The following is a 14,272-nucleotide window of genomic DNA, read 5'->3' as shown; positions in this document are numbered from 1 at the left end:
AAAAAAAAAAAAAAAAGTAGCCGGGCGTGGTGGCGGGCGCCTGTAGTCCCAGCTACTTGGGAGGCTGAGGCAGGAGAATGGCGTGAACCCAGGAGACGGGGCTTGCAGTGAACCGAGATCGCCCCACTGCACTCCAGCCTAGGTGACACAGCGAGATTCTGTCTCAAAAAAAAAAAAAAGCACACTTACAGTAATTGCTCAAATAGAAAAATGTATTTCTGTTGAACCCAAGGTTGTGACAGATGTACTAACCACACACAAACACACACAAAACACAAGGAATCTGGGATTCGAAAGTGACCACATTTTGCCGGGCATGGTGGCTCATGCCTGTCATCCCAGCACTTTGGGAGGCCAAGGTGGGCGGATCACAAGGTCAAGAGATCGAGACCACTTTGACCAACATGGTGAAACCCTGTCTCTACTAAAAATACAAAAATTAGCCGGTCGTGGTGGCACGTGCCTGTAGTCCCAGCTACTCAGAAGGCTGAGGCAGGAGAAGCGCTTGAACCCGGGAGGCAGAGGTTGCAATGAGCCAAGATTGTGCCACTGCACTCCAGCCTGGCAACAGAGCGAGACTCCATCTAAAAAAAAGAAAGAAGGAAGGAAGGGAGGGATTGAGGGAGGGAGGCAGGGAAGAAACAGAGAGAGAGAGGAAGGAAGGTAGGGAGGGAGGGAGGGAGGGAATAAATGACCACATTTGTTCAAAAAATATAGACCAAGTATCTACTAGTGTGCCCAGCAGTGTACAAGATGCTAGGATAGCTTGTGAGAGGGAGGAGGCCAATTTGAAAGAGTAGCCATGGCTCTCAGGAGCTAAGAGCAACTGCTGAAGTGTGCACTGTGGACGCTTCGCAGAATCTCTTAGAAACTTGTCAGATGTGCAGGACCACAGGCCCCATCCCAGGCCTCCTGAGTCAGAATTTGTATCCAACAAGATCCAGGGAATTCGTTTTAAGAAACCACTTTGGGCCAGGAACAGTGGCTCATGCCTGTAATCCTAGCACTTTGGGAGGCCAAGGCAGGTGGATCACTTGAGGTCAGGGGTTTGACACCAGCCTGGCCAACATGGTGAAACCCCATCTCTACTAAAAATACAAAATTAGCTGGGTGTGGTGGTGTTCCTGTAATCCCAGCTACTCAGGAGGCTGAGGCAGGAGAATCACTTGAACCCAGGAGGCAGAGATTACAGTGAGCCAGGACTGTGCCACTGCACTCCAGCCTGAGTGACAGAGCAGGATCCCCCCCGCTCCCAAAAAAGCAAAAAACCAGAAACCACTTTGCTCTAGCAGCACTGAATTCAGTTTGAGAAGCACTGCTCTAAGTGTGATGATAAAATGCTGAAACTGAAACAGACAGGAACTGGGGTGTCCCCATGAGTGGTCACCCATGTGGTGGTCAACAGGGCCATCTGCATAGATTCAGCTTGCTCCTTTTCTCCTTCCAAGCACATGGCAGGATTGTATTTTCTCACTGTCTTAAAGTTAGGTGTGGCTGTGCTTTAGACAATAAAATACCAGCAGAAGTGTCATGTGTCATTCCCGGGCAAAAGCTTTAAGAACCATGTGCTGTTCGGCCGGGCGCGGTGGCTCAAGCCTGTAATCCCAGCACTTTGGGAGGCTGAGACGGGCGGATCACGAGGTCAGAAGATCGAGACCATCCTGGCTAACACGGTGAAACCCCGTCTCTACTAAAAAATACAAAAAACCAGCTGGGCGAGGTGGCAGGCGCCTGTAGTCCCAGCTACATGGGAGGCTGAGGCAGGAGAATAGCATAAACCTGGGAGGCGGAGCTTGCAGTGAGCTGAGATCCGGCCACTGCACTTCAGCCCGGGCAACAGAGCAAGACTTCGTCTCAAAAGAAAAAAAACAAAAAACAAAAAAAGAACCATGTGCTGTTTAACACAGTCCCTGAGGATTTCAGATACTGGTTGCTCCATCATCCTGGGTCCTGGAGGTCTTGCGGCTTCAAACCAACTCACAATAGACTTACAACATAAGCAAAAACAAACCCATGTTGCTTTACCACTGAGATTGTTACGGTGGCATATCGTAACCCATCCTGACCCACACAGCACACATACCCACAATGCTACCTTTTTCAGAATATTTCTGTTACTCCTCATCCACTGTTCAAATTCATCATTACTTTAAGATAGGACCTCTTTCTTAGCCCTGAACAGCATTACTTAACTCAGTTACTCTCTTTGCTCATCAAACTTCACTCCAGAGTCATCTCATGCTTTCCTTTCCACAGATTTCCTCATGTGTTTATGCTTTTATCTTTTTGTACTGTACGCTTTTTGGTAAGCTGCCTTAAATCCTATTTGCCACAAGGTGACAGACAGACAGTCACATGAACAGACACACTAGACTTGGCTTTGAATGAATTTTGGCTGTTTCCAAAAAAAAAAAATCAAATCCACACCTCAAAAGACAAAGATTTGCTGTTACTGAGGATATTTATAAGAATGTGGCCCCGGGCCAGCATGTATTCCTTCTACCTGTTCTTCCCACAAAAGGATACTTACAAAATGTTTGGTACACACCGTTCCTACTTCTGAAAAGCAATTCATTTCTGGACACATCATCTCTTTTTGCCTCACCGTGAGGAGAAATGTGAACTACGCTAGCTCCACAAAGACACTGAGCATCATTAACCAACATTTTTATTTTTAAAATTCAGTTTCATCTCAGCACTCAGGGAGGCCGAGGCAGGTGGATCAGGAGTTTGAGACCTGCCTGGCCAACATGGTGAAACCCCGTCTCCACTAAAAATACAAAAATTACCTGGGCATGGTGGTGGGCACCTGTAATCCCAGCTGTTCGGGAGGCTGAGACAGGGGAATCACTTGAACCCAGGAGGCGGAGGCTGCAGTGAGCCAAGACCGCACCACTGCACTCCAGAATGGGCGACAGAGCAAGACTCCATCTCAAAAAAATAATAAAATAAAATAAAATAAATCATTTCAATATAGTTATTGAACCCCTCCCGCACGTTCTGACCTTGTGCTAAGCACAGGTAAACCTGATTTTAACTAGTTCCTTCTGGTGTACATTGAGGTTGTCGTTCATCTTGTGCTATCAGAGGCTGTGATACAACACAGGCTGATGTTTACAGCTTGCCTGATACATCAGATGCTCCCTGAGTCGAAATTTCTAGAAGTGGAATTGCTGGGACAGAGAACATGTACTTATTAACGTTTTGGAGGTATAGTGCCAAATGGCCCTTCAGGAAGCTCAGGACCATTTCCTTACACCCTGCCAATACCATTTTTTTTTTTTACATGTTTCTGTCTTTAAGCTATTTTTTAATTAAATTTGCAATTATGTGATCACTGGCGAGACTAAATAGTTGAGGACTTTTTATACGGTTTTTTTTGTGTGTGCATTCATTTGTTTTGAGAGACGGGGTCTCGCTCTTTGGCTCAGGCTAGAATGCAGTGGTGAAATCTCAGCTCACTGCAGCTTTGACCTCCTGGGCTTAAGCGATCCTCCCACCTCAGCCTCCTGAGTAGCTGGAACTATAGGCATGCGTCACCACACCAAGCTAATTCTTTTGTATTTGTAGAGATAAAATTTGGGTTTCTCCATGTTGCTGGTCTTGAACTCCTGGGCTCAAGCAATTCGCCCGCCTTAACCTCCCTTAACCTGTGCTGGGATTACAGGCATGAGCCACCATGCCCAGCCTGTATATGTTTTATTATGAAGTGTCTATCCAAGGTCTTTGCCCGTTCTTATACTGATGTGTTCCTCTTTGTTTTGGGTTTGTTTTTTTTTTAATTTATAAAAGCACTTTCTACATTAAGGAACTTTTTCCAAATATGTCTTTGCCTTTTACCTCCTTTTTTTCAGGAAGAGATCTCTAGTGGCAGAGTAAAGGATGGACAGATGGGGAAAATACAAAAGGGAAAAAGTGCATCAGAAGTGACCTGCAAGAAGTGAGACCCCCTGAGGCTCCCGGACTCCTTCCAATCAACACACCAGGAAGACCTGCTGACATTACCTGCAAAATACATTCCAAATCCACCCACCTCTCACCATCTCCACTTCCACCACCCTGCTCTGAGCTTCCCAACTGGTCTCCTTGCTTCCCCTCCCTGCTCTCTTCAAATCCATTCTCCACCCTACAATCTAGAAGAGCTTTCCAGAATGCATCCGAACATGCCACCCACTTTAATCAAACCAAAGGCTTTTCCACTGCATTTAGAAAATGACCCAACTTCCCAGGTTCTGTCTCCTTCCCTGGCACACCCCTACGCCCTCTCCCCCTACATGCCACTCTCTAGCCATTCTGGAATATTCTGGTTCTCCCAGTATAGCAAACATACTCCTCTACTCAGGGTTATGTGCATCTGCAGTCCCCCTCAACCTCAATTTTCCCCCAAATAGTCACAAGGCTGGCTGGGCACAGTGGCTCACGCCTATAATCCCAGCACTTTGGGAGGCCAAGGTGGGTGGATCACTTGAGGTCAGGAGTTGGAGACAAGCCTGGCCAACATGGCGAAACCCTATCTCTACTAAAAATACAAAAATTAGCCGGCTGTGGTGGCGTGGGCCTATAGTCCCAACTACTTGGGAGGATGAGGCATGAAAATCATTTGATTGCAGGAGGTGGAGGCTGCAGTGAGCCGAAACCACACCACTGCACTCCTGCCTGGGCAACAGAGCAAGACTCTGTCTTCCCCTCCTCAAAAAAAAAAAAAAAAAAAAGTTGGAAACAAACCAAAAGAAGAATAATACTTCACAGCCCATGAAAATTATAACAAATTCAAATTTCAGTCCATAAATAAAGTTTTATTGGAACACAGGCATGCCCACTGGCTTTCAGATTATCTCTGGCTGCTTTTGCACTACAGCAGCAGAGCGGATTAGCTGTGACAGAGACCATATGGGATGCTCTCACCGCTTCTCACTGCCTCTGGCGCACTACAGATCACACCGAGGCAGCCATAACTCAATTTTGCCTCATGGTCCACAAAGCCTAAAATGTTTCCTGGCCTTTTACAGAAAAGATTTGCCAGCGCAAGTTAAGGAGAAGGCTTTAAGAAATGTTTCTAAGGGAGAAGGGACAAGACTTGCTAACCTATTGAAAAGGAGAGGAAAGGTAAGGGGAGGGGTATCAGGGGACTTAGTGGACAGATGGTGGTGACATTCACTGAAGTTTAGAGCAGGGGTGTCCAATCTCTTGGCTTCCCAGGGCCACACTGGAAGAAGAAAAATTGTATTGGACCTCACATAAAATACACCAACGCTAACTATAGCTGATGAGCTAAAAAATATGTATCTCACACACACACACAAAAAAACCTCATGTTTTAAGAACGTTTACAAACTTAAGTCCAGGCATGGTGGCTCACGCCTGTAATCTCAGCACTTTGGGAGGCTGAGGCAGGTGGATCACCTGAGGTGGGGAGTTCAAGACCAGCCTGACCAACATGGAGAAATCTCATCTCTACTAAAAATACAAAATTAGCCGGGGTGTGGTGGCGCATGCCTGTAATCCCAGCTACCCAGGAGGCTGAGGTAGGAGGATTGCTTGAACCCAGGAGGCAGAGGTTACAGTGAGCTGAGATCACGCCATTGTACTCCAGCCTGGGCAACGGGAGCGAAACTCTGCCTCAAAAACAAAATAGAAAGTTTACAAATGTGTGTTGGGCCGCATTCAAAGGCCATCCTGGGCCACATGTTCCACAAGCTTGGTTTAGAGGTTGGGAATAGAAGGCCGTGAAGAGGCTGGGCAGGGTGGCTTGTGCCTGTAATCTTAGCACTTTGGGAGGCCAAGGCGGGAGGATCACTTGAGCCCAAGAGTTTGAGAAACACGGTGAAACCCTGTCTCTACAAAAAATATAAAAATCAGCCAGGTGTGGTGGCAGGTGTCTATAGTCCAAGCTACTTGGAGGATCGTTTGAGTCCAGAAGGTCACGGCAGCAGTGAGCCATGATCACGCCACTGTACTACAGCCTGGGCAACGGCGCAAGACCGTCTCAAAAAAAAAAAAAAAAGAAAGCAGTAAAGAGAGAAGAGAAGGCCGGACACAGTGGCTCACACTTGTAATCCCAGCACTTTGGGAGGCTGAGGTGGGCAAATGAGGAAGTCAGGAGTTCAAGACCAGCCTGGCCAACCTGGTGTAACCCTGTCTCTACTAAAAATACAAAAATTAGCCAGGCATGGTGGTGTAAGCCTGTAAACCCAGCTTCTCGGGAGGCTGAGGCAGGAAAATCACTTGAACCCAGGAGGCGGAGGTTACAGTGAGCCGAGATCGCGCCATTACACTCCAGCCTGGGCAACAGAGCAAGACTCCATCTCAACAAAAAAAAAAGAAAGAAAGAAGAGAAAGGAGAGAGATGATGAGTTTAATTTTGACGTGTGAAATTTGAGTACATAGAGGTTGAATCTGAATACCAGCTCTGAGCTCAAGAAGAGGAGTAGGCGAAGAACTAGGAAGTTAAACTAAAAACAAATTCTTAGAGATGGTAGAGAAGACAGTAAACGTGAAGAAAGGAGGTGGGTGGGTCCTCTTAAGAGTCCTCAAAAACTTCTCACAGTTCACATACTTACTGCAACTAAACTTTCACAATGTCACAACGTGTTCTGGTCAGCCAAGGAAAAGTCAGAGAGATCTGCCAGCCACCACTTCTTCTCGCCATAGACATAAACACCACCCCAGAAGCCTTGCCATTGCAGGCAGAGAGAGAAATATACTAATTTTGCACTTAAGTACAGAGGAATTCATCCTGACATTTTGTTAGAAAGTCTATCATGTGGCCGGGCGCGGTGGCTCAAGCCTGTAATCCCAGCACTTTGGGAGGCCGAGACGGGCGGATCACGAGGTCAGGAGATCGAGACCATCCTGGCTAACACGGTGAAACCCCGTCTCTACTAAAAAATACAAAAAACTAGCCGGGCGTGGTTGTGGGCGCCTGTAGTCCCAGCTGCTCGGGAGGCTGAGGCAGGAGAATGGCGTGAACCTGGGAGGTGGAGCTTGCAGTGAGCTGAGGTCCGGCCACTGCACTCCAGCCTGGGCGACAGAGCGAGACTCCGTCTCAAAAAAAAAAAAAAAAGAAAGTCTATCATGTGTCGCCTTGCTGCTGTGAGTAGTAAGACAGCACACCACAAAAACAATGTTCCCTGGGCTGGCCTGATAAGAGTCAAAATACCTTATGTGTACACAAGGCTTCCTGGTTTACAAAAAACATTTTCTTCCACCTGCAAAGTGGGGATCCATATCCATGTTCACAGATGAGGTCTACCACACCGCCAGAAAAAAGCTGGGCTTTTGCAGGCTGAGAAGAGTACATGAAGGTCAGCCTCTCATTCATGTTTCTAGGTGGTAGTAGACATCAGGGATCCACAGAGTGGTGAACAGATGTCAGGGATTCCTGCTGACTTGTTGCTAAGGGAACTTTTGTGAAAATGCCCTGAATCCACTCAATCCATAAGCCTTGTTCATTGCTTTAAAGTCCAGTAGGGTAGACACTGACCAGCACACAAGTGTGACAAAGCGGGTGGCTCCTTCTGAGCTGAGGCTCACAGAGTGGTGGGCCAAAGGTCATTTTCCAACACCAGGAGCTACAAATACTGGCCACAGCCCCCATACCAAGGAGGATGATTTAGTGAAGATGTCAGAAAGCACGTTGGTCTTTTCAGTCACAATTACCCACTCCCCTGAGTCACAAGCCCTAATTACACCTTTTGTGAACAGAGTTGATGACTGTCTGAAAAATACTAGCATGAGGGACAAGGTCACACTCATTCTGGGTGATTTTCATGTTGCAGACAGAAAGGAAAAGGCTCTGTATTAAAATCAATTTGTGTAATATAGCAAACATCTATTAGATGTCGGGGAGCTCAGATCCACTACGTCTATGAATCACCAGCACTGAACAGCCCTGGCCTAAAAAAAACTGGACTGGTATGTCAATGGCTTAGTGGACAGGCCCAGAGCCAAGCAAATCTGATTGCAAATTCCAGCTGCATCATTTATCGTGTGGCCTTTATAAAGAAACCTCTAGAGTCAAAAAAAAAAAAACCCTCCAAGGATTGCGATAGAGGTAGAACTGCCAAGTGGCTGCATTTTACCTCCCTCTTGGGGTTCTCTCTCTCATCAGTCTGGCCTGGCACCACCTCCCCACTAATGGATCATCTGTCCCATGTGTGTTCTACCTAGCCTTCTGAGGGAGCTAGTCTGCAATACGGCCCTCGATGAACCACGCCTCCCTCATAACCACACCTGTACCCACCTCCCTTCCAAATTGACTCTGGACGGATCCTGTGACTTCTTTCACAATAAAATGTGGCTGAAACAATATGCCAGTTCTGGGCCTAGGCCTTAAGAGGGCCTGGCAATGTATGCCTTTGCATCCTTAGAAGCCACCTACCACATAACAATCACCACCCTGCTGAAGAGAAAGGCCATGTGGAAAGGCCATGGTGAATGAAACACCACACGGAGAGAGGTGCCACATGGAAGAACATCAATGCACCAGACAGACGAGTGAAGATGACATTTTGGAGGGTGCAGCCTAGTTGAGCCTCCAGGACTCTGCCCCAGCCACTATCTGATTGCAGCTGCATGACAGACACTGAGACGGACCAGCAGAAGAACCACCCAGCTGATCCCCGTCAATCCACAAAACCATGACAGATAATAATAAATCATTGCTTTGAAACACTAAATCTTGGAGTGGCTTGTTACACGGCAATAGATAAAACATTATTCCTTAATTATCCATAGCACAGCACACTCTCTCCCACAGACACTCCTTATTAATTCCTGCAGTGCAACGGCATGAACCCAAAATGGTAGAGTGAAGGAAATCAAGTTTAAGGGTGACCCTCAGCAGTCATTGCAGTTTTGCTAGCAAACAGTGTCACATTCTGTGAGTACCCCAGAGGTCCAGATTATCCAGCCAGATCCTGGGTTCTAAGAACACCACCTAGTTCAAAGAAAGCTCTATTTTGTTCGTATTTCAAGCCCATTGTCCCCTAGAATTATTTCCCAAAAGCTCTGGGAAGTTTTGTAGATGCCTTACAGCATCCTCCAGGTCCCTAATTTCTTCTCTCCATCCACACAAGAATTCCTGGACCCTGTTAGACCCTCCAACCACTGACCTGTCCAGCCACTGAGCTTTGTCCTGGTACCATGTCTTTCTCTCCAAATCTTCCCCAGGATGGAGATCTAGGCTTCTCTATCCACCTTCCCCAGGAGCTATTTCTCAGCCTCGATGTACCCCAGAAAGCTGGTGGAAATATTCCCACATGTGGGGTTCCCAAGTCTATGAAGGCAATCTCAGGCCTAGCTTGGAGCTGGCAGAACATGCTCCCACAGCTCCTATCTTTGGTCTCAGGTCTCTTCCTCTACCATGTCTCTCAAATGATGTTAAAAAGACTTCTCGGCCGGGTGCGGTAGCTCATGCCTGTAATCCCAGCACTTTGGGAGGCCGACACAGGCGGATCACGAGGTCAGGAGACTGAGACCATCCTGGCTAACACAGTGAAACCTCATCTCCACTCAAAATACAAAAAAATTAGCTGGGTGTGGTGGTGGGCACCTGTAGTCCCAGCTATTAGGGAGGCTGAGGCAGGAGAATGGCATGAACCTGGGAGGCAGAGCTTGCAGTGAGCCGAGATCACGCCACTGCACTCCAGCCTGGGCAACAGTGCAAGACTCTGTCTCAAAAAAACAAAACAAAAAAAAGACTTCTCAATTCCTCTCCCTCGTCATAGCAGAGGAAACCCTCAGGAAAGATTTTTCTAGTTGATTTTATCTAATAACTAGTTGTGGGCCTTGGCTGTAAGGCCTATTCCTTTTCTGGAGGTAGGTGTTTCCCTCTGCCCATCCTTTGAAGAGCTGCACCACCCCCTGAATAGGAAGGACCCTTGTGGCCAGAGTCCTTGGGCCTACCAGAGACCTCTACACTTCCCTGTCTGTGCTGAGGTTTTCCTGGAAGCTGCTCTCTGGAAGCCAAGTATGTGCTATGCCATTTCCTTGGAGTCTTGACCAAAGAGATTGCCCCAAAAACCAAGACCTCCTCCAAGCTGGCCTCTTCCCATGGACTAGCTGGCCGCCGGGTCAGATCTGGTGACCCTCTTAGAGTTAGTTCCCAACTACCCTCCCCCGTGTATGCTTCCTGCAAAGGCTGGGTCTCTCAGTTCCCCTTGCTTCATCTGAACAAGGAAGATCTCCTTGGGAAGTATCCAGTGTGCACACAGTTTTCAGTGCCTCACTCCCCTCTGCCAAGATGGGGTTTCCTGGTATCACTCTTTCCATCAGGGTGAAAGTTCCACTGTAGTAGGGAGCACATTAGAGATACCATGCTCAGCTGTGTACCCACAATCTCATCCCTCGCCCAGGAGGCTAGTACAATCCATCTGTCTGTACTTGTTTCTCCAACAGCTGCCCTGGCCTTCTGAACTGCATGCCCCCAAGCAAGCTCAGTGACAGCACTACATTGGCTGACATCTCATGAGGTTCACCACCTCTAGTATCTATGGGCCCCCTATCTAGTCTCATGAGTCCAGATGCTGGCCAGTCTACCCACCAGCCTGGGCAACTCTGCATTCTCTGAGTCTGCCCTTGAGGACTCACTCCATCCCAAGGGACTCTGTTTGCATATCCTCTATCTCTACCTAGCCTTCAGCCTTGAGGTCCAGCCACTGGGCTTGTCCTGGTACCATGTCTTTCTGCTCCTGTAGGAGGTTCCCAGATGCCACAATCCCCCCTATTGAAACTGCATCTGCTTTGGCCCTGAGAAGAGTCCCATCCAGTAGTTAGTCCACAAGACTCAGGCCCACTGTGGGAAGACCCGCAGCCGGCTCTGAGTAAAGCCAAACTTTGGGGTTAGCAGGGAAGATTCCCCAAGTTGCTCCTGGTTGCAGCTGTCCTCGTTTTAGCCCTAGAGGTTCAGCCTCCCCTTCACGGTGCTGTCACCAACATGCTGACCTCAAGGGCTGTGCTTGCCCCTCTTTCCCATGGATCCAGACCCTTCCCTCACATGCTGTTTAGCATAGTTGAGCCCAGGCTATCACATTTAAAAAAAGGCACAGGCGCAGGGGGTTATACTCAGCCATCTGAGCTGCTAACAAAACATGTGAGCATTATTCATTGGGGAGCTGACTTCACCTCTCTCATATTCAGCTTGCTTGTCTATAAAATGGGGGAAGTACCTCACCCTTCACAGAGTTGTCGGGGAACTGGCGATAATGTGCACGTAGTGTGCTGAGCAGGTGCGCTGAAGTATTGCTCACGCAGATGGATGCTTTTGTTGCAAGTTACCAGTCCGGAATGGTCTGAGAGGCCCTGAGGCACCGGAGATCTCCTACCTTTGTATATGGCAGAGGATGGGACAGATACACCCAAGACTGTCCCGGCTGTTAATTCTGCCTGTCCCCTGGGCCTGGTCCATTGTCCTTTTCCCGGAAGAAAAAGCAGCACTCTGCTCTTACTAACACCTACCTAGCCTCACCCCTACACAAAACACAGCTGGCTCAGTCCAGCCAGGGATGCTCCTCACTGGACAGACATCCATCAGTCAAATTTCCACATCAGAATTTCCTGGAAAAGGGGGGCCACCCAAAGAACTCCCAAAATATGTCTCTCTCCCAGGGCTTCAAGCTAGACACAAGGAGGCCCCTTGCTTCTCATGTAAGAAGCAGTGTGTTTGCTTTCTTTTATATCCAAATCTCAGGAAAGGGACTGGAAAAGCCAGAACAGGGCACACCTGAGCCTCTCCTACAAGCAGGGGATCTCTGGATTCTCCAGATACAGAACCAAGAGGGTTCCTGCAACATACTCTGCTGACAGCCCATGAAAGCTCATTCCAGCAGCCCCTAAACTTTGCTCAAATGCTACTGATCCCTTTAGAAGAGATTTTGTTGTTCTCCTCTGGACCTGAAAGCAACCTACTGTACTTTTGTAAGGCCAGGCTCTTGCTGACAATGTTGCCACAGGGTTCATCCTCAGGCAGACTCACCCTGTAACCATTTCGTTTCTTTCTTTCTTTTTCTCCCGATGAATTGTACTGAGCATTTTCAGTCAAAATTTGCTACTTTGTTCTCTGTGAAGTAGGTCAAGAGTTAAATTATAAATAAATTCAGCCTCCATGATTTCTTTGGGCAGTGTTTTACCAGAATGTTTAGGAATACTGACACAATTGAGGGTAACTGTTAATTTAGTCTTTACAAGAATCCTGGGGGGGGGCAGGCGGACTTCTAGTAAAGGGGATGTCCTGGAAGGTCACCCCACACACACACAAAGGACTTTAGAAACTTCGGGTCTCGCTCAGGCTGTGACTGTGAGCTCAGTGATTAGAGGACAGCCTGTCACATAGACAATAAACAGCCAGCCTAAACAGCCAGCGCCTTGCCTCAGCAGGTCCTGTGTAGCCCTCGGGCCAGGCCAGAACCCCAGGAACAAGCCTGAGTTCCTGAGCCTTACCCTGGGGAAGCCGGACCAGGGGAGCGGGCAGTGGCGGGGGGCTACAGTACCCCGGGATCAAGCCTGCTGAGGGGGCTCGGGCTGGTGGCCAGCAGGCTCGGCTGACCAGCAAGTGGGTGGCCCCGAGGCGTCCAGGCAGCCTGACCCAAGGCAGCACGACCGTCCACGGGTCGTCAGGCTCTAGACTCCGGGGTGGAGACGCGGGGCTGAGGGACCGAGTCGGTGCCACTTTCTCGGACCCCTGATCCTCCATGCATCTTCCCAAGACCGCCAGACCCTTCACCGGCCCCTGCCACTGCCGGGAACGCGCCTGCCTGCTCCTGAACTCACACAGGCAACAAGTTCTCGCTTCCTCAGAGCCGCCACGGTGTGCTCCGAAGGCCCGGCGCAAGAGGGAAGCTCCCCGCGAGCCCGCGTTGCCCACGCCCCGAGGGGCGCCCGCTGCCGTCGCTGCCTCCCAAGAGCGTGGAGCTACAGGTCGCGCCGACAAGGGCTGCCCCCCGGGGCGTCCCTCCGACCGGGACGCTGCGGCATCCCCGGAACCGGCAACAGGTACGCGAGCGCACCGAGGACCGCAGCCCCGGCTCCTCCAGACCCGGCCCTCGCCCCTTACCTCCAGCAACTGCACGTAGCTCGCCGGGAACCAGCCACGGAGCCCGTCCTCCTTCTCGCCTTCCCACCAGCCGCCGTCCGGGACCTGCAGCAGCGTGATCAGCTCGCCCGCGGCGAAGCGCAGCCCCTGGCCGTGCCGCTCCCCAGAGAAGGGGTACAGGGTCCGGCAGCGAGCGCCGGACATGGCCTTGGCGCCCGGGTTCACAGAGCAGCCTGCATCCCCGCCGAGCCCCACGGGCTGGGCAGCGGCTCCGCGGGGTCCCAGGCGCCCGGCGCTCCGGGCTCCCGCGCTCTGGGCGCGCGCCGTCTCTGGGGTGCGCGGGGGTCCCCGGGCAGGCGGGGGACGCGCGCTCCGCGCAGGGAAGCGGAGACTCGTCGGCTTCGCAGAGCGAGCGGCGACGCCCCCGGGCCGGGCAGCTCGCGGATCCCAGCTCTGGGCTGGGGGGCGGGGCTCAGGGGGAGGAGACCCAGGCGCCGCGGGCTCCGGAGACAACTTCCCGGGAACGCGGAACGCGGGCTGCAGCCACCAGGGCCGGCCAGGGCCGGGGCCGCTCCGGCGCACGGAAATGCGCAGCTCCCCTGGGAGGTGGGACCCGGAGCATCCCCCGCGGCAGGACTCCGCCGCGCGGGAGGGAGCGGCTGGCGGCCGTGGAGAGGGGCTGGCGGCCGGGTGGCCGGGCGGCCGGGCGGGGTCTCGCTCGCGGGCGAGGGGGCGGGCCGGGGCGGGGCCAGGGCGGCCACGCCCGCGGAGGGCTGCGCGCTCCCTCGCAGAGGGGCCTGTCACTGGGGAGAGGGGTTCCCACTCGCGCCCCGACCGCCGGGGGCCGCGGGAATGGAAACGCCCCTGTTCTGTGCCTGCTTTGTAGGCCTGGCGGCCCGTGACGTACGGGCGCCTTCTTCGAGGTGTCTGCGAGGGATCGTTTGTGGTTGTCATTGTAGTGGTTGAACCTGGGGTTGAACTTGACTCACAGGAAACTGAACAATGGGTGAAAGACAGGTTTGAAGCCTGGCGCCTGAGCCCAGCAGCCTGGTGGCAGCGTGGCACGTTGGAGGGACGGAATGGGGAGGAGACGGGGTCGGAGTTGATAGAATTGGAAACAGTCAATGGGGATAAATGGAGGAAAGGCGAACGGTGAGAGGAACAGCACCAATGCTTTTACTTACAGAGGGAAGGCCAGCCCAGGGTACCAGCCCTCCCGAAATCGAGATGGGCCGGCTAAAC

General features: G+C 51.0%; 1 protein-coding gene across 1 annotated transcript in view; it reads right to left on the bottom strand.

The window, feature by feature from the left end:
• Positions 1–13,773, bottom strand: part of GAS7 (growth arrest specific 7) — a 291,891-nt gene extending 278,118 nt beyond the window's left edge. Inside the window, exon 1 of the mRNA XM_033184549.1 lies at positions 13,052–13,773. Within this exon, the coding sequence (XP_033040440.1) occupies positions 13,052–13,234 (183 nt within the window). The 5' untranslated portion in view covers positions 13,235–13,773. The remainder of the gene's footprint in view (positions 1–13,051) is intronic.
• Between the last annotated feature and the right edge of the window lie 499 nt (positions 13,774–14,272).

This window comes from Trachypithecus francoisi, unplaced genomic scaffold, assembly GCF_009764315.1.
Source record: "Trachypithecus francoisi isolate TF-2019V2 unplaced genomic scaffold, Tfra_2.0 Lachesis_group20, whole genome shotgun sequence".
Lineage (NCBI taxonomy): Eukaryota > Metazoa > Chordata > Mammalia > Primates > Cercopithecidae > Trachypithecus > Trachypithecus francoisi.
The sequence above is the reverse complement of the archived record's forward strand: the minus strand, read 5'-3'. Positions and strand labels throughout refer to the sequence as shown.